Here is a 27737-nt window from a genome sequence, read left to right on the forward strand (position 1 = left end):
CAAATGTACAGCGTTTAACAAAGAAAACCCCCACCAAGATAAAGCCTAGGGAGTCAGAGGCATGTTTACGTTGGAAATATCAGAAACGTTGTTCAGCGGGTCATCGGAAGATGCAGAAACAAAATGCACACAAATAGCAAGTTTTAGAAATTAGCATCTCAAACAACATATATTACAGTCAAGAGGAGCCGGTTGACATCACAGCTTCCTCAACTAAGAATACATTATGGAGCTAATACACTGGAAGATTGGAAGTCCTGTCTGAGTTCATAAACCACACACTGACAGTTTCTGCTACATTACAATGTACCAAGCTCGACAGTAAAACAACAACACAGAATTTCAACAATTATGCAAGCATTGTTGAATGAGAACACAACATAAAACAGAACAGAATAGAAATTGTACATAGCCATTCATTTAGCATGGCACTGATGCAATGCAACTAAGGTAGGTTATCTTTGTTGCGCGCAGTGCCACGCACCAACAATCTTAGATCTACAAGCTCACAACATGTCACACTGCGACACTTTCTTATTTGTGCCACAGGATAAAGTCAGCTTATGAATTTGAGTGCAATACACGTGCATGCTGCTTCCTACTACTAACCACGATCACTGAGCTTTGGCTAACTCTACTGCTGCTACTCACTACTGCACCTATTATCTATCTGCATGCAAAACCACATCACTAATTCTAACATGCAACACCGAGGTCTATGCTACCATATGTCAAGACAATACTGTACTGTATGTATGTACTACTATACAGCATTGTAAACGCTACATAAAGGCTTTTTAAAACTATAACTGTTGCGCTCAGACAGTTAAAAACATGTCTATCAAAGCGAGGGCCCGCTATAAATGAAACTTTGCCAAAACTATTCTATTTACAATCCAGTTTACAAATACGGCCACATTTTGGTACAAAGTACATATAGGCCTATACATGTTGTATGTACATACTATATGATAACACTAACATGCACCAACATTAACTAAGGTTTACAATGTTTATGATTACAGTATGGAAGAAGATGAGAGTCACGGGCAGGTCATTGAAGCCGCTATTGCTTCAGAGATAGAGAATGAAAAACAACCATGTTTCAGATTGGTTGAAGTAGTATAACATAACTAAACATTACACACATTTATTTAAGACACTGGATATAATACACTTTAGAAATATACAAAATAATATATATTCTGGCTAGGATACCAGTGCTTCTCAACTCTGGTTCTGGGTAGCCAGTCCTTTTGGTTTTTGATTCTATCTCGTTGTAGACAAATTAAAACCTGGAATGCTACATAAGTGAGCCTCATTATTGACCCGTCAAGAGTAACTAGCCGACGTGTGGGTATGAATGACCAGAGGTGAGAACCACCACATTCAAAAGCATTTGTAAGACACCTCATCTTACTTTTCAAATAACTTCTCAAATGCCTGCCTCAACCAGACTAAACCCCACTAGCAACCCTGAGAGCCTATAGTGCTCCTTACAGCCGACTGGACATAAGTGCATTAAGTGGATGAATGCGCTCAGCAAGTGTGAAGCGGAAGGCAATCCACCTTTTAGACTTTGAGATATTTTGAGTGAAACCGGAAATTCGAGCCTAGGCTAATCGGTAGTACAAGAGGTAATGGTGTCGCCAAAATCAGACGCGTTCATCCTGCATCTTCCTATAAGACGGCAATTTAGACAGTCGTTTTTGAAATATCTTCAGGACCAAAGTGATGTCCGCTTTTCCCAAAGAGAACCTGCGCAGGGAGCTTACGTGCAGTCCTTACGAAGGCTCTGCTATGAAGTCTGCCTTACTCAAAAAGGCAAAAAAAGGATGTCTACCAAAAGCGCACGTAAGCGCCTCTGCTTCATGCCCGTAAAAATCATCCACTTAATAGCCCACAGAATTCATAGCATCAAGCCATCTTTTTGCTTTGTCTTTTCACAATGATGCAAATGTTCTGACAGCTACATCTTATCATGCTATAGGAAAAACAAAGCAAAGTCTGTTCCATCATTGGAGAGAAGGGTTTCATTTGAGACAATTCAGCACCTATGGTACTATATGTTTCAATCATCAGCTGCAATAACAATAATTATAACGCCTTATAATAATTAAAATGCCTGTCACACGGGCAGCTCAGACAGTAGAAATAACATGCCAACAAACAAACTATATAATGCTGATTCAAGATAACAATAACAAGCAGAAAGAAGAAGTTGTACAATTATTGTTAATCTCAATAGTGTCATTGCCCGTGCTTTGGAATGTATATCATTAATCACACTGATCATTTCCATGCAGTATTAGAAGTCGAGACAACTGCAGACCTTAATAAAATAAGATGTTTACATGTAAGTGGTGTAACCTAGAGTATGTATCATGCCTGTTCTCTGATGACTATTATCATTTGAATGGACAATGGATTTTAACAGAGCATTTTTCTCTTTTTTGGTCATCGTGTTGATTCAATTGAGTTAAAAACACATTAAGGTTTCATCCATAACACGTAAACATCAAGTGAGATGTAAAATATTGTTTATATACAAAAATATCCCTTTGAATCTCAGAGCAACTCAGAGCAAGACCAAGCCCAACACAGTGAAATCAGTCAGCTAAAAACAATCTTTAAATGTTCTTTTCCTGCTGGATTTTGCAGAATGGTGCTACAAACCTATTGTCAGTGTCCAGTGTATTATTAGGCACACAATCCTGCTCAGTAGTTATTGTGCTCAATCTGTGAGCCTCGTCATTAATCAAATTGAGGGAGCTTCTCTCTATTCACAGTGACAAATAACAACTGTCCAGTCTTGCTGCTGCAAAACAGCTTGTTGAAGATTATGGAAGAGGAATGATGCAAGTTAATAGAATAGATTCTCACACCTGGTACACCCTCGATTATGCCTGATAAATGTAGTTGTGTTCAACATATGTTCAGGAGTCACCTCTGCTTATCACGGCCACTCCCCCCATTCACAATCCCCCCGTATCCACCTATCCACGCGCATCCACTACACCTGCCTCCTCTCACCACAGCCAATTCTTCTACCGCAATTCTGAGTGTCGCCCTACCATGGGTTCCTCATCCCGTTCCACATTAATCTCATTACGTTTCAATAAATTGTTGAACGTGAGTAGAGATGTGGTCTCTTACTAGTGAATATTAATTGAACACTGGAGTGTATATGAATAGTTTTAAAATCACGTGATTGAAGAATGGTTTGTTTTCTGTCAAACAGTGTCAATCAAATGAGTGCAAAAAAATATGCTTAATTCAAACAGGAAACAGTAAGGCAAACTGTTTACAGGTTGTCGTCAACCTAATCAAGCAATCAATCAATCAAAAGTCCACAGATTAAATGTGCAAAGGTAAAAAGTGTGCAAGCTCCTCTGTAAATCCATAAAATGCATCTACTGCTACTGAAAAGCACTGAAGCGAGAATGCAAAGTCAGCCGATGATGATTGTACATAATCTTGTGCAGAAGGGAATTGTCCCGTGTTCATTCCCGTTATCTTTTCCTTGAACGCTGGACATCCACTACTGTATATAATATCATGGGGAAAATGCTATCCTGCCAACAGGAGATTATGAATGGGCCTGTCCCAGGACAGCAGTGGCACAGGATCATAATGTTTTTTTAGTGTGTGTGTGGTGGTTGGGTGGGAGGGGGGGGGGGGAGGGTGTGAGGGGGTACCAAATCCCAGAGTTTCCAGGGTGAAACTGCAGGCATCCTGTCCTGCCCTGTGAGGAGTCCCTACTTCTCATGCTAGTGCTCTGGTGAGGCTGGGGACAATCACAACCACTATGGCTGCCACGGCAACCACTGCAACCAGGTTCCAGCCGTCACTCTGGCACTCCTGTGAAGAAATAATAATAATAATAATTAACTTTTTTTATTTTTAGCACAGCTACTTTAATAATCAAATCAAATAACAAAGACCAGAGAACAGAAGATAAAACCCATTTAACTTTAGAAATAAATTCTACAGAAGTAGGTTTTGAGAATTGAGTTCAAATATACTACTTTGGTGTAATATCACATAATAATAACAATAACAATAACAATAATAATAATAATAATAATAATAATAATAAAATATATATAATATATAATCACAGTAATCATTATGACTTTTTAGATATCCACAGCGAATTCGGGTACAGGTTTCATATCGGGTACAGGGAATTCCTGATGCACAGGGACGTTTCTGTGGCCAGTATACTAGGTTAAGTTTCAATGGCAAAACGCAATAATTTATTATAATGAATAGAGTGAATACAGATACGAAACATACCATTTAAGTTTTTATGCAAAATACGAATTGTGACAAACACTTTACTAGCCACTCTGTGCGCACACAGACACGCACACACGCATGCACACACTTGCACAGCACACACTTGCACAGCACACGCACGCACGCACGCACGCATGCATGCATGCACGCACACACACAAACAAACACACACGTAATGTACCCTACACTAGAGCTTAGAAGTTCAGTGTGTGTGTGTGTGTGTGTGTGTGTGTGTGTGTGTGTGTGTGTGTGTGTGTGTGTGTGTGTGTGTGTGTGTGTGTGTGTGTGTGTGTGTGCGCGTGACTGTGTGTGTGTATGTGCAAGTGTACTTATCAACACCAGGGGGCTGTATTTTTCCAGGTCTTATTCCCTATTCCTAACTTGAGTAAACTAAAGACCTGGAGGTGTGATCAATGCCATTTGGCTATTCTGAGTGGCCAAAGAGCATTGATCACGCCTCCAGGTCTTTAGTTTACTCAAGTTAGGGAATAAGACCTGGTACTTAAGACACGCAAAATACAGCCAGTCTCATATCCACTCACCACACATGCCTCATGAATATTTCCGCCAAAATGGATGCTCAGCAAACCAGGCTCAGTTGCATCAGACTCACACAACCACAAGCCAAAACTCCAATACCCAAAAGCCCAGAAATATAAAAAAATCTCTTAACATACCCCTGTACACATTATATTAAAATACACTTAATTTACACAGGCATTCACTAGTATGGAAATAAAGCTGTGTACACTCAAAGAACAATGAAAGCATGCTGAACAAAATATGTGCGTGCAATATTTCTCATTAATATTGCCTGTTATTAATTACTCAATAAACACGGATTTGAGGAAGTGGGCTACGTTAGTGTCATAGCCTATCACCATCTGGCATAAAGGAGGGTTTCTTCTTGGGTTGGCTGGATGGAGAGCAAGGTCTCTCTGTGAACGGCAGGTTGGCCTGGCTGTTTCCGTCTGGCTCTGCAACCTGGCAGAGACGTCCGACTACTTCCATCTCTTGGATGAAGCCTCAGTCTCCATACAGGCCCAATGGATACATAAATGGAGCTGTGCGTCATCATGCTGCGTGTAATGGACGCCATATGCTGTAAAAGCAGCATTCGCAGCTCTCTCTTTGCCTCAAATGCTGCTTTTGAGGCAAGAGGTGTGATTTGAATTATATTTCTCAATGCTGTCAGACCAGACATTAGAGACTGTTTGGGCGGGGGCTGTTGACAAGGTAACAGTACCATTTCATTATCTGGTATCCTGGGGGAATTCCGCTCTAATTTACAAACAAAATGTGAATATTCACAACATCTTAATCGTGCAGTGAGTTACGTACATAGTACGTACAGTCGAAACTTTGAAGAGACAATGGACACTCATTCCTATACTAAATAAATCACACCCGTGTGATGTGAAGTGAGGGGCGCTCTTATTGTACATCATCATACATCATCTCATTCTGGCCAATTCGAATTTGCTCCGTAATGGATCGGAGGCACCGCTCAAAAACATGACGTTTGGTGCAGAGCTCGGATGCGAGTCCATCCTACAGCTAGTAGTACCTGGCCCGTCCTCTGGGAGGCAGAGTGTCATACCTGGTCCCTTTTAGGATGCCAGTTCCTCCCACCAGCACCAAATCAAGGCCACTATTACAATCATTCCTATGAAGGGGATGGAGAGGACAGGGGACTCGGGCAGAGGAGTGACCGTCTGAGGAGAAAGCAAAGAGAGGAGGAGGAGTGGGGGTGGGGGGGGGGGGGGTGAAGGGAGAACGGAGAGAGGGAGAAAGAACAGAGAAGGAAGACGTAGGCGGTGAGATAAAGAAGAAAAAAAAGATGACCAAATCATAATATCAGCATAAAATAAAATAAACCCAATCAGAGAATGTGTGATGGTAGATAGGCATGGAGGGCGTTGAGCAACCGGAGAGAAATTATGGGGAAATACAAACACATAAATTGATAATATGGTGAAATAAGACAGCGAAATATAGAAATATAGATAGAGAGAGAGAGGGGGGGGGGGGGGGGGGAGATGAATGTAGATCATGTGAGGTCCGTGTGTGACAACAAAGATGATCAGATTAGAACAGAACATGACAATGGGAGAGAAAGAGGGAACAGAAAGAGCGAGCGATTAGAAAACTAACCTCAAAGATAGTTAAAGACAAGATGGAGACCCCCTAATCCTATAGCTCCCTCCCACCACTTCATAGGATGCAGGGCTCCATCTTGCCATTTAAAGATCTCTGCCTACACTTACTGTAGACTGTAGAGGTGCTGCCTTTCAAATGGAATGGTGTCCCGGACATAGGGAATGTTGTGGGAATCATAGCACTGCAGTGTGGTTCGCAGGTTGACAAAGTAAACGTTAGGTATGTTCACACTGCCCCCCCAAAAAAAGAAAAGTAGGCACCACATGTTTACATTAAACCTATGATAAAAATGACCTACAGTAAAGGTGACCACATCGCGCACTTTCAAAAGTGAGCAATGTGTCTCACTTTGTGAGAAATGTGCATATGTTATACTATATAAGACCTTATATAGGTCCTGTATGAGGTTGTGGCTGCAGTATGTCGACTGTGGAGGATGACAAATGACGAACGTAGCTATTCCAAATTCCAATAGCTGGTGGTTTACTCCATCTTAGTTGTGTGAGGAGAATGAAAATGTGCATCACAGTGCTTTTTCTTCGTAACAGCCAGTGTGTACAGACTCACAAAGGCATCTACTGGTCTTGTACAATGTTGTTATAGAGTATCTGAGGTCATACAAATAGTGTGCGTCTTATCTGGGCTACTATGGCTTCATCCATTTTTGTACTCTGTGATGTTATCTGACAAATGCCTTCACAGTGTCTGTGATATGAACTAACTGATTGTCAACTGATCGTGACAACTACAACTATGGAGAACAAGAATGTAAGTGGGTGGCATGATAATAAGACTAATGAAACTGGGGGGTCCGAATCCAAATGTTTTTGTTTTTTTCCCGGTTTGGAGTGGACCTGTAATCGATTGTTGTGTACCACTGTACAGCATCAGACAAACAGATACGGTATATATTCTATCAATGTCAGCGTGCTGCACACTATGTTCATTATCTTTCCAATAAGCAATTTGGAATTGCCATCAGGCAGGAAGAGGAAGTGGCCTTGGCCATTTGCATGGAGACAGGACAGAGAGAACAGGCAGCCTCATGCATGCACGCACACACACACCCACTGCACACACACACACACACACACACACACACACACACACACACACACACACACACACACACACACACACACACACACACACACACACACACACACACACACACACACACACACACGCGCGCTGCCCCATAGAAATGTATGTTTGCAGGCGAAGAGCATTTGATGGCGGGTTCAGAAGAATAAACAATTTGACAAGAGCTGCAGCAGATGTGACAACGGATAAGCATTGATGGAAAAAGTACTCGCATTTTGTACGTTAAAGTATCCATACCCTATTGTACAAATGATCTGTTACAAGTACAAGTTCAGCATTCAAAATGTACTTACCCAAAGTAAAAGTAGTCATTATGCATAAAATCCCATTTCACACGTTTTCAAATGTATAAAACTCCTTTAAAAATACAAGCTCTTGTAGATCGGCTATTTTCAAATTGCCAAAGTATAGGCCTGAAGTGGTTTTATAATTAGAAGTTTTCAAATAATTGTAGTGGCGTAAAAGTACAATATTTGCCTTTGAGATGTAGTGGAGTAGAAGTAAAACTATTGAAAATATCACTATTGGAAATACTCTAATAAAGTAAAAAATAAATAAAAAAAACTCAAAGAAAAAACTCAAAATGTGTGTATTGTGTACTTGAGTAAATGTACTTAGTTACTTTCCACCACTGTTGGTAAGGTATACTGTACCTAAGCTCAACCATTGAGAAATCTAGAGTGGTTTGACCAAGCGTCAAACCACGTGAGACACATGCACACAGCAGGTCAGGATGTACAGACAGACAGACAGACAGACAGACAGACAGACAGACAGACAGACAGACAGACAGACAGACAGACAGACAGACAGACAGACAGACAGACAGACAGACAGACAGACAGACAGACAGACAGACAGATATACTTGATGCTGCACAGTGAATGGATCTGTAGCGCATTGAGTTGAAGCACACATGTATTCAAGAGGTCTTTTATTTCACAAGTCTAGACCCAGAATGTTAGTTTCACCAAGACTGTAACAGATCTATTTGCTGGAAACTCTGTCTTAAGTTGTTCTTGTGTTGTTTGGGGTTTGACTGTGTATGGGTAGGCTAATATATCCTTTCTGTTTCAATTATCCTCTATTTTCTATAATGATTCGTATATAAAATGTGTATACTTCCATCGGCTCCTCCTAACATCAGAAGAAGCATTATAACGTCTTGGCCCTCCACTCCACACCACTCTGCTCTGCCAGAAGCGCTTTGTTCGACCGCATGCTCTCTGACCTCACCTGTGACTTTGGGCCAAGCAGCTTCTGGAGCTCTGCCTTGCAGCGGTGGAGCTCCTGTTCAAGCTCTGCCCTCTCACGCTGGCTGCTGTCGTACAGCGCCTGCAGCTCTGCTAGCTCGCCCTTCAGACCTTCACACTGAGAGAGAGAGCAACTATTACATTTGAATAAATCGCTGCTACTGTCACAAATGTTTTTATACTAAGTGAATGCAAAAACATTGAAATACTGCTTTCAACTTTGTTTCAAATGCAATTCATTAACACAGCTCTGTTTACACCTTTATTGTATTCCCATTTATATTAAATATTAATTACATAGTTTTATCTTGATTGTTTTGTTCCACTTTTGCAATGTAAACGTATGTTTTCTCATGCCAATGAAGCTCCTTTGAATTTAATTGAGAGAGAGAAAAACCAAAAAAACAACGGGGAGAAAGTGACATCTTGGTGACATTTACTGTAACTGTATACTGTAAATCAGTGGTTCTCAACTTCTCAAAGTGGGATCCAGGGACCACGAGGGTCCTTGAGAGGTTACAGGCCTGTAACGACAAGCTGTATGAATGGAACAACCACAGGGGGAACAGCCTTCCCCCTGTGGTTGTTGGAGACATTACATCTAGCAGTGTTCACGCCTTCAAGAAGACTGTAATCCCACAAAGCTCAAGGACTGTCATTCATCCAACATTCAGTTTTACACATACTGTACGCCTGACTGAGTAGCTGCAGATCATTGATAGGCTCTTTGAATGGATTTTTCCCATAGCCTGTATCTGCATAAGCTTAATAAAAGAAAAGAAAAGGAAAAAAAGGTCCATTTTGGACTTAGATTGGTAGATTGGGGTCCCCGAGATAAAAATCAATAATGGTATTAATCCATTTTGAGCGGGAACCCCTTTTGGTGTTAGCATTGTGTTATGCTTTAGCAAAAAATAATTAATCGAAGAACGACTGACATACAAACATAGCTTTTTCAGAAAACTGTCAGGATGTAGAAGACATTTTTAGAATCTGATCTCAGGTTAGAATGGGTCAATAACATATAGTGTAGGTGATACGTGGAGGTACCTGTCGCTGGACCCGCAGGGCTCTGTCCTCTGCCTCTCGGAGCTGCTCTTTCAGGGAGCTGACCTCGCCACCGACGGCGTTCACGGGCTGGCTGTCCGACACCACGTTCTTCTGCATGTAGGCGTCCAGCTGGGTGGTGTCAAGCAGGGTCTCGGGCTGGGCCTGGGACAGGCTCATGTAATCGCTCTTCACTTGGTCCTCTTCGTCCAGTGCCTCCCTTAAGTCCAGGTATGTGTCATGGGAGCTGGGCAGAGATGGGCACCTTATATTAATTAAACGCTACGACCATGTGCGTGAGTATGTATGTATGACGAGCATGGTTTTCTTGCTAAATAAAATGGATCTGGCTCTGAATTACGCCTGATATAATTTAACGCAGCAGTCCCATAGTTCTAGGACTACTACGCTAAGATAAAGAACGTTGCACGGTATCTGTGAACTGAGCACACGATGATTGACAGTTACAGTACACTAGCCACTCACTGATCTTGTTGTTGTTGCAGTTGATCCAGCTTGCTGTTGAGCAGCTCGTTGTTATCCCTCAGTGTCTGACACTTGTCTGTCAGTGAACGACACTCCTCTTTCAGCTGGCTGACTTCATCTGCCGAGTCACACGCGCGCACACGCACACGCACACGCACACACACACACACACACACACACACACACACACACACACACACACACACACACACACACACACACACACACACACACACACACACACACACACACCAGATAATAATATTATAAGGTGGGATGTTTTGGTTCCAGGTGGGAGAGGTAGTTGTGCATTACTTAGTTGTGCAGTCAACATGTTCTAATTCTACATAAACTGGGTTTGAGTTTGGTTTTACAGACCATTTCACACCGCTAAATGCAGGAGTAACAACTCTGGAATATAAAGTCTTGCTTTGTCGGAGGGCTTTCATGACGCTGCAGCCAGCAGATCTTTCACAGCTGGAAAAAGTGACTTCATATGGAAGTGAACAAAAACTGCTTTGAGATTTTAACATTACAGCACACTCATACCATGTTTATTTGACATTTGGATGTGCATCCCTTCATTCTATATTTCTATGTAATTCCTGCTCAATTAAATGGCATGTTTAGTTTTAATTAGTTTTATGTCATAGTTGTGTTAATTCCTCAATTAAGAGGTCCCGTGGAGGGTCAAGTGTTATTTTGTTAATTTGTTACCCTAATTATGCTATATTATTGCAGATGACACAAACTACATTACCATATCACAGGACTATTGTCCAATACAAGAATTGAGTAAGGGCGTTGAAATCAAGGAAGGATGGTTAAAATTCAGTGCTGAGCTTTAGTCAGGAATGTTAAAAACCACAACCTGGCTGTCACAGTCCGCTCCTCTGCCCTTGGACTTTGTCTGTGTTTTGGGACTTTTACTGTTCAGTTCCTTTCAGTTTGTCGTTGTTTATGATGTGGTCAGTTCTAGTTTGTATCTTCAGGTATTTTGTGAAGTCCCTTGTTATTTTTCCGTGTGGGTTAAACCTCTTGAACATTAACTTCTCTGCCTGGCCTGGTCGTTCTGCATTTGAGTCCTATACCTCCGTGTCCACACCGTGACATAACTCCAAGTCCGAAATATTGGTATAGTCATGGAGACATGAAGACAAATACTATGTCATGCTAATATCACCTTAAAGCACTTGACTCAGTAGGATTTTTGGGGGAAAAAAACTAAACTCCATTAATTTATCTCCACTGAGTAGACTTGACTACTGTAATGGTGTCATTCCAGATTTCCATGATTGATCCGACAGCTGCAGTTAAATGGTTTGTGGCCAAAACATAAACCATCCATTCCAGACTTCTCTGGTCATCTTGGACAGGTCTGATTTCTGTCCCCAGAGTTAAAACTAAACATGGAGGAACAGTGTTCATTTTTCAACACATACTGGAACAAACTCCCAGAAAACTGCACTGTCTGCAGGTCTGCTACAACTCTGAGTCAGAAGCGTAGTGTCCATTGGGACACTCGGGCACATGCAGGCCCAGTAAATTGAGATCTTTCCCAGTCTAGCTTCTGAAATACTGGGGCGAAAAAACAAGAAAAACAACCAAAGATAGCCCTACATTGTCAGTAACCTCACGTCACCAGACTTTCTACCTCACCGCGGAGTGACATTGGCAGCCCCTCACTCTGTGCATGCACATTTCTGTTGTAGCCAACGTGTCCAAAATCACACCAACAACAGCAATTAAGCCACCTTTGTTTTAAATGGTCCGGTCCCCCATTAGCAAGTCGGCAAAACCGGTTTCAGTCGTGCACCCAACACCACCCATTTTACCAGGCATTTTAAGTCTTAAGCTATTTTGATTTTTGTAATTTTCATGACATTTTTATGTAATGTTTTTGTAATCAGCACGAGGTTTCTCATAATTTTCTCCCCTCCACTTCCTGTCTGCCTCAGCTCTACGATGAGGCAGAAATGCTTTAAAAAAGTATACAAACTGGGACTAAAAGACAATAAATACCAGGCAATATAAGGTCAGAGAAAATCATTTTGTACAACTAAAAACCTTCAGTCCATGACTTCACGAATTCACAAAAACAGGGACGGCAATAAATAGTAATGTAATCCTTTTACAATGGTATATCAAGCTGTGTTTTTGAATGCATTCTCAGTGCAGCTGTCTCTGTGATCGATATAAAAGCAGGAGGTAAATTCAGTCCTAGTATACCATACTATGACTGAAGCCCTTATGGGCCTATAACTCTGAGAGTGCACATGGAGCCAAATGGACCACGCTCCTTACTGGTCCATTTCCACACTCTCAGAGTTACATTAACAAGCTGCTTCATCTGGTACACAGGGCTTCTCTAGAGTGTATGTCCCAGTTGTTTGAATTAGAGTAGACAATGCTTTATTGTGCAAGTACAGCAGAAGCAGGGGTTATTGTTTTTTAATCCCACTTAAAGTAAGCGCCAGATGAGTTTATAATGATAATTACCACAAAGTGCCAGACACAAATACACTATTGCAAATCCCACATTGCCAAATCCTGAGTAGCAATTCAACTCTGAGAGTTGAATTGCCGAAGGCAGAATGATTTGCACTCCGTCCGTGTGTCTGTCTCTCTGTGTGTGTGTGTGTGTGTGTGTGTGTGTGTGTGTGTGTGTGTGTGTGTGTGTGTACATCAGTCCGTCTGTCTGCGTGCAGCTAATCTCTGAGCCAGTCGATGCCAAACTGTGCATACACACTCCCTGGATGCCAACGAAGAACCTCTGCCACAACTCTCAAATTCTCCACAACGCCCTGTTATAGCGCCACCATGAGGCAGACATTTCTGTACATTACTCGTACACATTTTATCCATACATCACGCAAATCGGTATACACTATCTCTATAGTCATGTGATCAACACGGATCTGTCTGTCTGCAGGATTGGTCTGTCAAAATGCCACAGCGTGTGATTTCTGTGAAATTAGGCACACACATTCCCACTAGGCCGAGAAAGAAATGCCACAAACAAAAAAATATCTCCATGGTGTGAGTAATCCATAGGAAAAAAATAGGTCATTATGGGGGTGAACTATGCCTTTAAGGTCCTTTACACACAGAGGTGTTGTTTTTGAGTGATTCATTTGCCTGAAAATATATTTTTTCAGAGCTGAGAATCAATTGTGGTGCATTAATGTTTGCCACGTACAGGCAATCCAGAAATGAGTTGGAGCAACGCAGGAAGTACGTTTCCAACTATAGCGGTGGGTGTACTGTATGTTTGTTGATATTTGTTGGACCATTCTAGAAACACAAGTCTGTGTCCGTTTATACATGAAATAGCAGATCTGAAAACGGAGCTACAGTCACGACGGGGTGATTTTACAGAAGTTAGCGAAAAACTCAAAAACCCATCGTACCGTCAGTGTCTCCCGGGACGCATCGGGTCGTCTTCATGCCGATCTCGGCCCTGAGCGTGGTGATCTCCAGCTCGTACTCCTGGGCCGTGGAGCGCAGGCGCTGCAGCTCGGCCCGCATGCGGCAGAGCTCCTCCTGCAGCGAGGCGATGTCGTTCTCCCTCTCGGCCGCTGCCTCCTCCGCGGCCTGCTGCAGCACCAGCACCTCCTCCTGGGCCGAGCGCAGCTCCTCCTGCGCCTCGCCCAGCTCGCTCTCCTTCTCCTCCTCCAGGCTGTCCATCTCCTCCTGCACGGAGCGCAGCTGGGCTGGAGTGGAGAGCAGAGGAGCAGTTAGTGAGGTTCCTCAAACCTTTTCATGTCAAGGACCCCCACATTGACGCCAATTAGGCCGCGGACCCCCCCATTTGAAGAGATAGGATGGTTTCTGTACAGTGGGGAACTCATGTTTTTTATTGTCTTGGTGTTATGTTGTTTCTGTACTATGTGCTGCTTTTGTTGTTGGTGTTGAACAGACCTGTGAAGATGAATATCCTTCGGGACAATAAAGATTATTATTATGCCTGCAGGGGCCCCCATAAGGGAAGATTTTTACGGCTCTAGCCGTGATTCTCAACCATTTTCATTTGAAGGACCCCCAGTTTGACATGCATTGGTCTACCAACCCATTTCTATCTCTGAGACCCCAATTTATATTGTAAAATATAATAATAATATGATTTAAGTCTGAGGGTGTACAAATGGAACCAAAATGGTTCCATTTGTAGAGGCCCATAAGTGTCCATTTGGTTCCAAACTATCATTTATCTGGGGACCCCCTGGAACTCCCTGTCCCCGGACCCCACTTTGGGAACCACTGAACTACATAAAACAGAGGGAACAGAGGGGGAATTCAGTATTTTCCGGTTGCCGTGGGAGGGGGTTGCTTTTACTTCTTCAGCCGGAAAATGGCTCCTCAGATGGCTCAGAGGAGCACACAGAGGGTGAGCTGTTAGTGGTAGAGTGTCTTGCACAGGGACACTCGTGAGCCGAGGGTTGAACCAGCGACATGTCAATTCCCAGACGGCCTCGCAGCTCAACCACCCCATAACTGTGGGGTGAGGGAAGGCCAGTCTCTCTGCCTGGACTGTTGCAGGGCCCTCTCTGTCTCTGGCCTAGAGCCCTTGGCACCAACCCTAATCTTGTGATTAATGGCATGCGTGTGCGTGCGGCACAGACACAAAAGCGCACGCACACACACTAGACGGGAGAGAGACTGATGTTGTTTACACACACGTGCACGCACACGCACACACACATGCACACGCACACGCACAGCACCCTAAAGGCCAAGTGAACACAGTCACTTGGCAATCATAAGGTGCTCTCTTTCAATTCAACTTTCATTCCATAAGCTTTATTGGGGTCATTGTTGTTTACTGCCTGTTAGATCATCTCTCTCTCTCTCTCTCTCTCTCTCTCAAACAAACAAATGAAACAAACTAATAAAAACCAATAAACCTGTATATAGGAGGGGCTAGCGCCCCTCAAAAACATAGCAACAGTTACATGAGTTGTCACAAAATCACAGGCCAATAAACAGCAATAAAAATTAAAAAAAAGTGTTAATTTAAATTTAAAATGGTCCCATATAGTTCCATTTGACTGTGTAAGTGTGATGTTGTGGGCGTGAATCTGGCTCACAACCTACGCATGACATCATCTTTAAACAATACAAAGAGCAGTACCACAGTAAAAGCCTCAATGAGAGAGAGTGAGAGTGTGCGGGTGTGCGTGTGGCAAAGGTGCAGACGATCAAAATCAGCAGAGAGTGATCGACGTTTGCGCTACTCTATGCCGAATTGAAGTGGACTCGGTCCCAGACTTTTTTTTTTTTCTCCCTGGAAATAAAAACGTCTGGGTTTCCGAGGCTAGTTGTACTGTGATGATAAGAGGGCCTGCATAACACGAACGTGAAGACAAATAGACTAATTACTGGCATTCTCTAAAACCCCTCGGCCCAGCTCCGAATTCCAAGCAAGCCATGTGGAGAGTGTCAGAGAAAGGATTGTTTGTGTGTGTGTGTGTGTGTGTGTGTGTGTGTGTGTGTGTGTGTGTGTGTGTGTGTGTGTGTGTGTGTGTGTGTGTGTGTGTGCGTGTGCGTGCGTGCGTGCGTGCGTGCCTGCTTGCGTGCGTGCTTGCTCGTGCAAAAGTTGCAGATCTACAAACGCATCAGTCACTTATCGTATATTAGATGTATGATTATTTGGCATTGGTCTCAGCCCGACCAGTATTGACTTCCATTGTAATAAAGCTAATTAATATTTCCAAAAGAAACAAAAACGGGAGTTACTTTCTTGGCTTACTGGCAGCGCCGTGCACACACTGGCAGCATGCACACACTTACAGAGCCACGAGCATGCTGTAAAAATGTAATAAAAACCAAACAACTGTTTTCGTTAGCATCCTGAAAATGCTCTCTATACCGTCATGAAACTCCATTTATTTACAAACACTCATCCATAACCAAATTATGTATTGGAGATATGAATAACCGTACTGTATTTATGTTCATCTCTGACCACTGTTGTGAGATCTGTAGGCTTTCCAAGTGGCTTTTCATCAAGTGTGCACGTACGTTTCTGTACTGTACATGTGCTTGTATACAGGCCTACCTTGCAGCCTATGGATCTGCCTGGTAAAGCTCTCAGCTTGGTGGGCACTTGCAAGGCGCTCATCTTCCAACAGACCTGAGAGCAGAGAGGGGAGGAGACGTGAGTGGAGGAGGAAAAGAGGACAAATGACAAGGCAGGTGGTTTGTGTCCCAGGGGGGGAGGGGAAATGACTATTACTTTTACTTCACCCAGCAGATGGCTGCTCAGATGAGCACATACAGTACAGGTAAGTGTCTTGCTCAGGGACACTTTGACACTGCCGACATTTCAATTCCATGGCGCCTCTCCACTCAGCTTGGCGGAACACAGCTGAGCAGCACGTCTGAGACCAATCAGGGTTTATTGTTGTACATCCCTTCACACTCCGACTAACCTCACATCAACACCCTGGTATTTGTTTTTGGTCCCCATCCATAATGCATTGATATTGGTATGATTATACCTATTTAAACCAATTTTAATGTAGGGTAATCATTTTTGAGGTGCACAGCTCTGGAGGTTAAACCCGAAAATGGTATTGATCCCAGGCTACACCCCAACAGACGCAGAACTGGAATTGGACGAACAATATACTTAAAATAAATTATACAACAGGTCGTTTCGAGGAAGCAATCTGATGAAACAGCTTCATAGCCGTGCTTAAACCACGATAATGGCACGGCTAATCAAAACAAAGAATTCAGAGGTGCTTTTCTCTCAGAGCACAGCAGACTCGGTGGCTAGGCTAGCTAGTTTCTTGGGACATTTGTGGTTGTAGTGGCTACATCTGCTATAGCTTTCAGTTCTGCTATACCTTTCGGCACCGCAGGCATGCATTAATGACGATAAAGAACACCCTCTTGTGTAATATTGCTTAATTCAAGTACACACATCTGAGCACATCTCTCTCACACACACACGCACGCACACACGCACACAGGCAAGCGCACACACAGGCAAGCGCACACACAGGCAAGCGCACACACAGGCAAGCGCACACATAATGTACTGCATGTACAAGTGAGCGAGGGGTGAGGACACTGACCCTGCAGCTCCATGAAGCTCTCCTCATGTCTTTGAGAAAGCTCTCTGGTCTCGTCCAGTTCCAACAGCAGATGCATCACCTGAGCCCTGAGCAACTCCAGGTCCTCCTCTTCCTCTCTCCCTTCATCCTCCTCCTCCTCCTCCTCCTCCTCCATCATGACCTCCTCCTTCACCTCCTTCTCCTTTCCCTCCTGCTCCTGTTGTCCTTTCTCTCCATTCCCCGGTGCCTCGGTCCTCTCGTTGTCCTCCAGGGAGCCCAGATCAGTGCCGGGATCTGCCTTCAAGTCACACACGTCCTCTGGGAGCCCAAAAACAAACAGAATGTGAGACAGGATATTAATTAAAGTTTAGATGTTGTGGTGGATGAGTGATGCAGGGGTGTGTTACAGTATTGTACATCCAGCCGTGTGTACAGTATATGTCAGTACCGTGTGGGTATATGCTTGCTCTTATTTGTGCTCTGCCTCTCGTGCAGTATCTGTCATGGGCATCTCCTCAACCTTTGGACGTCCATGTTCGGCAACTTATAAAATAAATGTATTTCCCTGTTTGGTTTAACTTTAGGTGTTTAGTTTAGTTTGCCTGATTTACGTTTGCATATTTAGTTCTGTAGCTCTGTGTTTCGCATGTTCTGTGTCTAGGAGGACTACATCTATTGACCTCAGCTATAGGACAATTCAACGGTTGCTCTGTATTGCTACTTCAAGCAGTCATATATCTGCTTAGAGCAAAACTGTTGTACAGATACTGGGCAAATGTAACCGCTAATACATTGACTTGAAACAGCCCACTCAGCAGTTTTATCATCTAATCAATATGACTCTCCGACTACAGGAGCTAAGGAGTTCTATACACCATCTGCATTCAGTTCCCGTCATATAGTCATAAGATGGATTTTGATACTTTTCTAAAAATATTTCGGAGGCTGCTTTTCAGCTTGTCTGGCCTTAATTATACTGTAAGCACCCACTACAACTACAAGTCCCAGCTTTAGACTTTTAGAGAGAGACAGACAAAGAACAAAATTAAGATTATAATACGATCATGTTTTCAGTCGAGTGGAACCCACTGACCCAACTCACACTGCTCAACCTAACCCCCACCCACCCAGGCAGCTGATGGAGGGACCCCCCCATGAGTTGTTCCTCCACAAACCCCCTCTCGCAGCTGCTGTGTCACACACACACACACCTGTCTAGTATGTTACTAACAATATATGCCCTGATACAATAAATGGTGGAACTCCACTGTCTCTTTGTGTGCTAAAGAGCCATCTAATGGTAAGAATGAAGAATAACATTTCTCAATTTCAAGGATTCAAAGCTTGTTCTTGTTATTCTTACTCAGACAGACATACGTATACTATATACAGCTATGGAAAGATGGATTTACTGAATAAGACATTAACAAAGAAACAAAGACATTAACACAATGAGCAAGTGCAAAAAAGAGAGACAAACAACGACGGAAGGGAAACAAATACGAGCAGAGAGAAGAATGGGATAGGATGGTGCAAAGGTTCTCAAACGTTTTCATGCCAAGGACCTCCAAATTAATATACGTATTTGCCAGGGACCCCCAAACTGTAAGAGAATATTTGAGAATACTTTTCTGAAAGATCTACAAGCTGAACAGCAGATCTACAAGCTTACAATGCGTCCCAACGTGACACGCTTGTAGCTCTTCTATATTTTGTGAAGAGACTTGGAGTACTGTAGGCTGAAATAGATTGAAATAGAAGTCAGGTCCGTTTCACAAAATATAGAGGGTCTAAACCCCCAGGGGTCCTTGAGGGAGTTCCAGTGGGTCCCCAGCTAAATGATAGTTTAAAACCAAATTGACCCCTCTGTAACTCTGAGAGTGTGGATCCACTATGTTCCATTTGTACACTCTCAGAGTTAAATTAACATCGATTTTACAATATAAATTGTGGGTCCCAGAGATAGAAATGCCATTAAATGGGGGCCAGTAGTGTAGACTAATGCATGGCAAACTGGGGGTTCCTTGAAATTAAAATGGTTGAGAATCACTGCTAGAGCCGTAAGAATATTCTCTCATGGGGGTCACTGGAACATCTTTTCTAATGGGGGTCTACGGGCCAAATAGTGTCATTTTGGGGGTCCCTGGCATGAAAAAGTTTGGGAACCACTGCCTTTAAGGACCCCTGTTTGAGAAGCATTCTAATAGGAGATGGAGAGAGACGCACAAGCAACTGCTGTTGCATCTCATGGCTGCCTGCCGTTATCCAGTCTAAAAATAGATTCCTCCCCTCCACTCTTCACCTCTCCCTTTCCTCTCTGGTGTCTTCATCTTCGTCGTCTATCTCTCCCTCTCTCTCTCTCTAGTGTGCTCACCATCCTTGTGTGTGTGTGTGTGTGTGTGTGTGTGTGTGTGTGTGTGTGTGTGTGTGTGTGTGTGTGTGTGTGTGTGTGTACATGCGTTTGTGTGTCATGGATCATGGAGATGTGTTTTGGAGAGAAGCATGCATAACAGACAGGCCGGGGCTGCAGCTTACACCTGCTTCAGGACAAACTGTAGTCAGCTCCTTTGATGTTCCGCACGCACGCACGCATGCACGCACAGTCATAATCAATAATGGATGCATCGCATACTGTGTTGCAGACAGGATGGTCAAAGAGACTAATTGAATTGGTGTGCAGCAATAGTCATTGTGCCATGTTTGAGTCCCTGCACTGCTTAGTTGATGACAAGTAGCCTGTCCACAGTGTCCAGTGGTTCCCACCCTTTTATCCTTGGAGCCCATCTTCTTGTTTTTATTGTTAACCACTTAAGCTCGACATAGTATACTTCTCGTACAACGAATCGCTTTCAACCTGCCGTCCCTATTTTGGTTCCTGTCCATAAATACATAAGATTTACAAGCATGGGTCACATTGTGACATGTTACACAGCATGTTGTATATAGCTACAAACGAAACATTCTTTCTCAAGACAATAGGCCCACCAGGCAGGAAACTTCTACTAGCTCCAGTCCAAACTAAGTAGACGTGACACGCTTCCCTAATGTTAGCCTCGCGGACCCAGGCGTTTCCTAATGTCAGCCTGAAGACAATAACTCTGGTTTATTAAAACCACACAGCCAGAATCGTTGACACCCAATTACCATGCAATTACAGAAGTTTGACTAGGGGCTGTTTCGTTCTGCCAGGCAGAGACTGACACCAATCCATTATAATTCTAACGTTCATGATCAATATCATCCTGGAATTAAGGAGTGCGATGGAGGTGGCTAGCGGGCGGCTACCTGTCAGCTGGAGGTGAACAACCCTAACACTCGCATAACACATCACAGCTGGAATATTTACTATACAGCACATCACATTGCATTATTGAGTACAGTATTGGTGGTTCAAACAGTGTCAACATAACTCAATTATATCTCTCGCTCAGTCTTATCCCTCTTCTTTCTCTCGTCACCTCTCTTTCCTCTCCCACTCTCTTCTCTCTTTCTCTCACCTCTCTCTCTGTTTTCTTTCTTTTGTTTACAGCTCTTTACAGTCTTTAGCTAGCCATTTGTCCACTTTCTCTCACTGTATCTGTATATTTTCAAAGCATTACATGAATAAGATAGGGTGTTAAATACCCTGCTTCATGGCTTTATTGGTGTTAAGGCATATGGTGTTAAAGACAGTGCTTTATTCTACCACAGATCTGCAGAACGTCGACACCTACAGTCCTACACTGTCTCTACGGTATGCTCTCCAGAATGCAATCACATGAGATGCGGGAAGGGGAGAGAGACTTAAAGACTCACTGGTCACCTCACCAGTACATCATAAGACAACAACCTAGCTCCTACTAGGGCTGAACTTCATAACAATAATAACATACTTTTTTAAATGACATTGCAATATTTTAGTTGTTTGAAATATGTATTAATGTATAATAAAGCAGGCCTGCGTTGGATTATTTCACTAGTTAGTTTTTATATATGCAGTGAAATGAAGACAGTTGTTCAATACTCGGGTCAACTCAGCATGACACAGAATTACGAGACCAGTTACCAACAAGTCATATTAGATCATTGTAATTTATCATACTGTAGAGTCTATATTATACTGTTATCCTTCCAGATTAGACATGGAAAATGTGAACCTAGCTAGTTAAAATGTTCTATCAAGGAGGAAAAGTGTTTTAGTAGGCCTACAATGTGACTGACTTGCACAATATTTATCATTTGCAAAGTTATTGCACTTGTACATTGCGATGTTGATGCACTAGTATGTACTATATACACACAGCAGTACCACAGCAGGTTACACTCCACTCCCACACAGTGTCTTAAGAATCCATATGGTACAGGTGCAGGTGAAAACACATTAAAGTATCTCAAGAGAAGAGCACGATTATAGTCCAAATTAAGTAAAAAATTACCCGTGTGAACTGAGTGGTGGTGCAACTCCCCTCTCCCCCTACCCCCCTCTCTCTCTCTCTCTCTCTCTCTCTCATTAGCAGGCAACAGTGCAGCACTATCTCTCTCTCTCTCTCTCTCTCTCTGTTTCTGGCACAACAGTGCCACTTTTGCCCCTACTGGTACTCATAGTCACACATGCACCACTCAAAAAGGGACACCACAAGTGGTTGATCATTGAGCAGAGTCAACTGGAAATTGTTTAATTTTGCTCCGAGGGCCAACTGAAATTTGCCTATAGTAAAAGCAAGGAGGTGAGGTATGTCAGAATGATCTAATGTTTACCGTTTAAATTAGCATATTATCTTGTGGAAATAAGAGAATGCTATATTTGAATGGTACTGTATATACAGTAATATTGTTCACAGTATAGTGTCTTGTTCAGTTCAGTTTTAGCCTATCGTTTGTGTTGATTGCAGTTATGTTCATCTGTGTCTAGTTAGTCTAAGTCTTTTCTATACCTCTAGTTAGTGTGTGCTCACGATTTTGTATTCTCTGCCGTTTGCCAGTTTTTACAGTATGCATAGTACATTTCTATGTCCTGTTTAATAAGTCTTCCTTGGACTTGATCAACCTGCCTGCAAACGCATGCACGCGCGCGCGCGCACACACACACACACACACACACACACACACACACACACACACACACACACACACACACACACACACACACACACACACACACACACACACACACACACACACACACACACACACACACACACACACACACACACACACACACACACACAATGCACTGCAGCAAAAGCACTTAAGTGTGCCTGATCAGGAGGTGAAGACAGGAAGTGGATACAGGCTGAAAGCTGAGAACCACTCACTACTGTGCAATGTGTCAGCATTTAGCAGACACTCTTATCCAGAGCAACCTACACAGTGTCAGATCAGCGTAATGGCATGAACCCAACAAACAACAACAGGGGAGATGATGCAGATCAGTGTAAAGGCATGAACTTCATGAACCCAACAAACAACAACAGGGGAGATGATGGCCACACAATTTAGTGGCACAAAGTAGGAATACGTAAGTAAACATCAAACCTAGAATGCTACCTACATGACATTGGTAAATATAACAAATTAAGAAATGTATCCATAGACATCTGCATAGTAAAACTAGCATCTATCAATAATAAGAGACAAAAGAAGTGATTAAAGGACCGAGAAGTGCTAGGGGGTGAGGTAGAGTCTAAAGAAAACAATAAGGGAGAAAATAGGGAAAACAGGGAGTGGAAGAGGTCACTCCACAGCTTGCGAGCCAGCACGGGCCAGAGAAGACTCAGAAGAGTCTAGGATGCTTAGGGCGATGGTTAGGGTGTTGGAGAAAGGGAGGGACAGACATCCTGTGTTGTTAGCTGACCTACTTGTGTGGGAAGGGGTGTAGGGATGGATCATATCCTGTAATTGTCTTGTACGTAGGTCATCGCCAATGTTTTGAATTGGATGCAGGTATAGCAATTGGAAGCCAGTGTGAAGGGAGTGAGCAGAAGGGAGGGAGACGCGAAATGTTATAGGGAGGTTGAAGACCAGACATGCTGCGGAATGAGTTAGTCTTTTTGCAACTGAAGAGTTTACATAGTACACATAGTGCATGCATAAACTTTCCTTAATGATTATATCTGGTTTCAGTATTTATTTATGATCTATTTCCGCTATTGTAGCAGTCAATTTGTATTGGGGGTGGGGAGGGGGGTTAGATCAGTTGTAGGGGTTTGAGTGAGCATGCAGGCAGACCATCAATGAGGGAGTTACTGGAGAGGACAGTGACTGAGACTCGGGAGAGAGTTGCTGAGCATCTCCACTCCTGTCATCTGTGCCATAACATCATCAAACCATCCATCACGCACGCACTGTGTTGTGACCTTGATGAGAAACTGCCATTGATCGAGGGCTGGGGAGAGAAGCAGGCAGCCTGAAGTATCAATAATACATCTGAAATACACCCAGCCCCTTTTGCCCTGCTTCTTTAAGAGTGTTTCTGCTTCAACAGATCACAGGGCAGCCAAGAAAGCATGGGCCAAGGGAAGGGGTCGGCACATGAGACCCTCCAACTTTCTCTTCCTCTCTCATCTGTGTTCTCCCTCTATACTGTGTCATCTATGATGTGCAGAATTTTACAAATTGTAAAAGGTTTTTCCGCCTAGAGACAACTTTCATCGACAGGTGACACCGAGAAGGGGAGATTGAAGTGAGACGGTGAATTAGACATTGTAGATTAGAATCGCTTCCTTCTCTCCTGTGTGTGCTTGTTTTGTCTTGGCCGTGGGTTGGCACTAGAGCTCACTGCAGGTGCATTGGTTGTGCGTGTGTGTATGTGTGTAAATCACACGAAACAATCTCACTGTCAGCTCTCTGGCTTTGCAGCTGTAAAGACCAGGAGTGATGGATGTGTCAGACGAGGAGAGACAGAGAAGAGGAAGATAGATTCTGTAGTGTTACTGTCCTTGACGGCCGAGCTACACCAGGCTTTTCAGCACGCGTTTACGCATATACGCGTATACGCACACGCTAGCACTTATTGGTCCAGACCTATTTTAAGTGCGCATTTGCGGGACTCTCGTAAACGCGCACGAAAAGCCTGGTGTAGCTCGGCCGTAACCCTCTTTGACCATGCCTTTGGGTGTTGTAATTAACCAAGCGATCCACTGTGTCAATTATCACATTCTCCTCCAGAAAGCAACCAGCATCCCCATATCATCTGAATGCAATACTCGACCACCCATATCTTTGTTACTGGTGTGCAATCTGCAATGAGGACTGGAAGAGAGATGGAGAAACAATGTATGCAGGACTCGCCGAAGCAGCCCTGTGCCCCCTCCATCTGGCACCGTATCTCTCTATACTCGCCCCTCCCCATTCTTTCCTGTCCCTTGCAGCGACCTGTGCATAATACAGCAACAGCAGCAGGTGATTTGACAGTCAAACAAGGAACGCAAAAAGAACAGAACCTTCTGTGAAAAACTGAGCTGTGCTGCCAACACGTTACAGAAACACAAGGCATATGAAAGTCTTTCTTTTTAGTACAGTATGTAACATTACCAGTCAGTCAACAAACACGGAGGAGGGGTTTGGGGGGGGGCTCCATGATACAACCTTCTGCAATAGCGCTGTTTATAAATTATAAAATGTCACAAAGACACTTTACACGACTCACACGATCTGATCCTATATTTCCTGCTGACTGCTGGGCGAACGCTGGCGCTTTGGCATGGGGGGTGTACAGGGTTTGATGAGGTCAGATCAACGTATGGCATGTCAGAACAGGTCATACAGTATATGGAGATCTAAGGGTGGACATTCTCTTGAGTGTACAGGGTTTGATGAGGGCCCAGGTAGGGCCGGGCCTTAATATTTGGGCCTGTTGAGAACTCAAGTTTTCACCACTAATAACTTTGGGGCAGGCCTGTCTAGAGTTTCAATGGACAGGTGGGCCTGTTGAGAACTCTAGTTTTCGCCGGCTGCCGGGCACGGCTAAACTAACTCCGCCAGCTTGCGGCAGTATTGAGTTCACCAGTTTCCTCCTCCTGCCTGCATCTGGGCTCTCTCAAGCAGAAACGATGAACTCGGAAGCAGCGGGACAAAAATCTGATATCTCCATAATAATTTCAAGTTGTAGTCTTGTAGTCTTACATTTGCAGCTTCAATATGTCATAAGTCTAGCGTTGATCCCGCCTCTAGCGGCCCCATACAGCCGCATATCGCTCCAGCCAGAATTGGTCCGGAGTACATCGTCTCTGCCCGAGAGAGCCCAGGCTCACCCTTCTGGCAGAATGCAAATGTTGTCCAGCAGGGGGAGTGCATTTTCTATGACATCAGGGTCTCCACATCTCCATCCTTGATGATGTCACGAGACCATATATGGGGGCTTGCCTGGGGTGACCAACCAACCAACACACTGACGGGAAATGCACGACTCCATAGTAAATGCGACTTTAATATTCTGTTCTGTGTATTTGACTCGCATTGGGAACCCAGGAAAGCATCATTCAGTCTATGTATGTTTCCATTGAGTTCAAAAGTGAATTTGAATATCTATTTATGAAAGAAACAAGAAATCAGACTGCCGAGAAACACACAACTGTTTGACAGACAGGCATACGCAATGTGTCCCAGTGTACAAATGAGCTTACACTCCAAAACTCAAACTCAAAGCTTATACGTAACATACGGTTACTATGGTTCCCCAGGTGTCCATGAGGAGAACAATTGGATTTCACCATTATTTAATCGACTAGAAGTACGTGAACGTAATCTAACAAGAAAGGTCTTCTTTCAAGGGGCCCTGCAGGGCACAAAATCTTTTCAAATGGGGGTCCATGGCCTCCAGAACGACTGACGCTCAGTGGGTGCATGCATTGCAAATGTACCATTCAGAAAAGAGCGCACACACACACACACACACACACACACACACACACACACACACACACACACTAACCCGAGGGATCCATGACCTCCTCTATAACCGGCGGCAGACGCAGTCCATCCATGGTGCTGGTGGTTGGAGGTGGGGCTCAGCGGGTTCCGGGGGAAGTGTCAAGGGGATGCCCTGACGTCGACTTGTGCTGCAGAGATGGAGACGATCGAGGCAGGAGGATGGGTGGCCCCCTGTGGGGAGTCAGAGGAGTAGGACCGGCCGAGGCAGGAGGATGGGTGGCCCCCTGTGGGGAGTCAGAGGAGAGGACCAGCGGGTGCAAACAAAGCCCAGGAGGTGGCGCTCTTCAAGCTCCAGGTAGACTCAGCCGCTGCAGTCCTGCCATAGTGGACCTGAGACACGGGCAGACAGACAGCGCACTGCATGGATGCATGGACTGGGACTGGGATATATCTGCTGCGTGCGTCATTACAGTACATGTCTATTCCAGTCATTCACTGGTTGCCATGCAGCTACACACCATCTCTCTCTCTCTCTCTCTCTCTTGCTGACTGACCTTGCTTTAATTGTTTTGATCACATCTGATCTCGTGTGCGAGCTCAGCTGCTTTGGTTTTCTCTCACGTTGTTCTCTCCTCCGAGTCTTTGTATCGGCCTCTCCTATTCTATCATGGAGATATTTTATAATTGCCTTGTCTGTAATCTGTATAGTACAGTGACATTAAAGCTCTCTCTATCTCTCTGAACCTGCTGCGTTTCAACCTACAACTGAAATGACCATTCACAATAACAGGATAACATAACAGATCTGTTAGCAGATGTGGTGTGTCTACTCTACACGGTACAACACGCACGGCACGCGGGCGCGCGCGCACACACACACACACACACACACACACACACACACAGAGAGAGAAATAAATACCTGCAGTAAAATCCGGACCATGCAGTTCAGCGTGCCTGCCAACAGCTAGTATGCTACTTCTCCTGCAGCCTGCAAGTCGTATTTCCATCAGATGCTCGCCCCTCCCCTCTCTCTCTCTCTCTCTCTCTCTGTCTTCTGCCTATGTAATTCCTCTGTGTGTGTGTGTGTGTGTGTGTGTGTGTGTCACACAGAGAAAGTGTGTGTGTGTGTGTGTGTCAACGACGTCAAGTCTGTGGGGGCTATGGGGCTGTAGCCCCCATGAAGAATTAAATAGCCCCTTTTAGCCCCCATGAAGATTTTCGTGGACATTTTATATTAACATTACAGATTTTCTGGGAATTATTGACCCTCTAGGACTCCGTCGCAAAATTCCGAAAATGTGAACCTCTCCGCAGGCTGTTCAGAGGTGTTAAAAGTACTCAAATGCTAATCAGGTTTATTTTGTTTTCACCTAGCCGCAGGTATTATATGCCTACAGTACAGTGCCCATAGGCGGCGGGTGTGTAAGGCTAGGGAAGGCTTAGCCTTCCCAAAAATTATGCTGGGTATTTT

General features: G+C 43.8%; 1 protein-coding gene across 2 annotated transcripts; it reads right to left on the reverse strand.

Moving 5' to 3' along the window:
* ccdc136b (coiled-coil domain containing 136b) lies at nucleotides 1-27235 on the reverse strand. 2 transcript variants are annotated; one of them, XM_080757283.1, is made up of 10 exons: nucleotides 27186-27235; nucleotides 26325-26653; nucleotides 17435-17731; nucleotides 16411-16485; nucleotides 13763-14065; nucleotides 10353-10470; nucleotides 9870-10113; nucleotides 8803-8937; nucleotides 5903-6017; nucleotides 3739-3861 (listed from the first exon to the last, which is right to left on the reverse strand). In XM_080757283.1, exons 2-9 carry the CDS (start codon nucleotides 26374-26376, stop codon nucleotides 5913-5915), a joined length of 1329 nt encoding a protein of 442 aa, XP_080613409.1. In that variant the 5' UTR covers nucleotides 26377-26653; nucleotides 27186-27235; the 3' UTR covers nucleotides 3739-3861; nucleotides 5903-5912. The 2 variants fall into 2 exon arrangements, with proteins under 2 accessions (XP_080613410.1, XP_080613409.1); XM_080757284.1 differs by lacking the exon at nucleotides 5903-6017 and having other exon boundaries at nucleotides 1-3861.
* Nucleotides 27236-27737: the final 502 nt, after the last annotated feature.

Source organism: Protomyctophum bolini (assembly GCF_963924005.1).
Source record: "Protomyctophum bolini genome assembly, chromosome: 23".
Lineage (NCBI taxonomy): Eukaryota > Metazoa > Chordata > Actinopteri > Myctophiformes > Myctophidae > Protomyctophum > Protomyctophum bolini.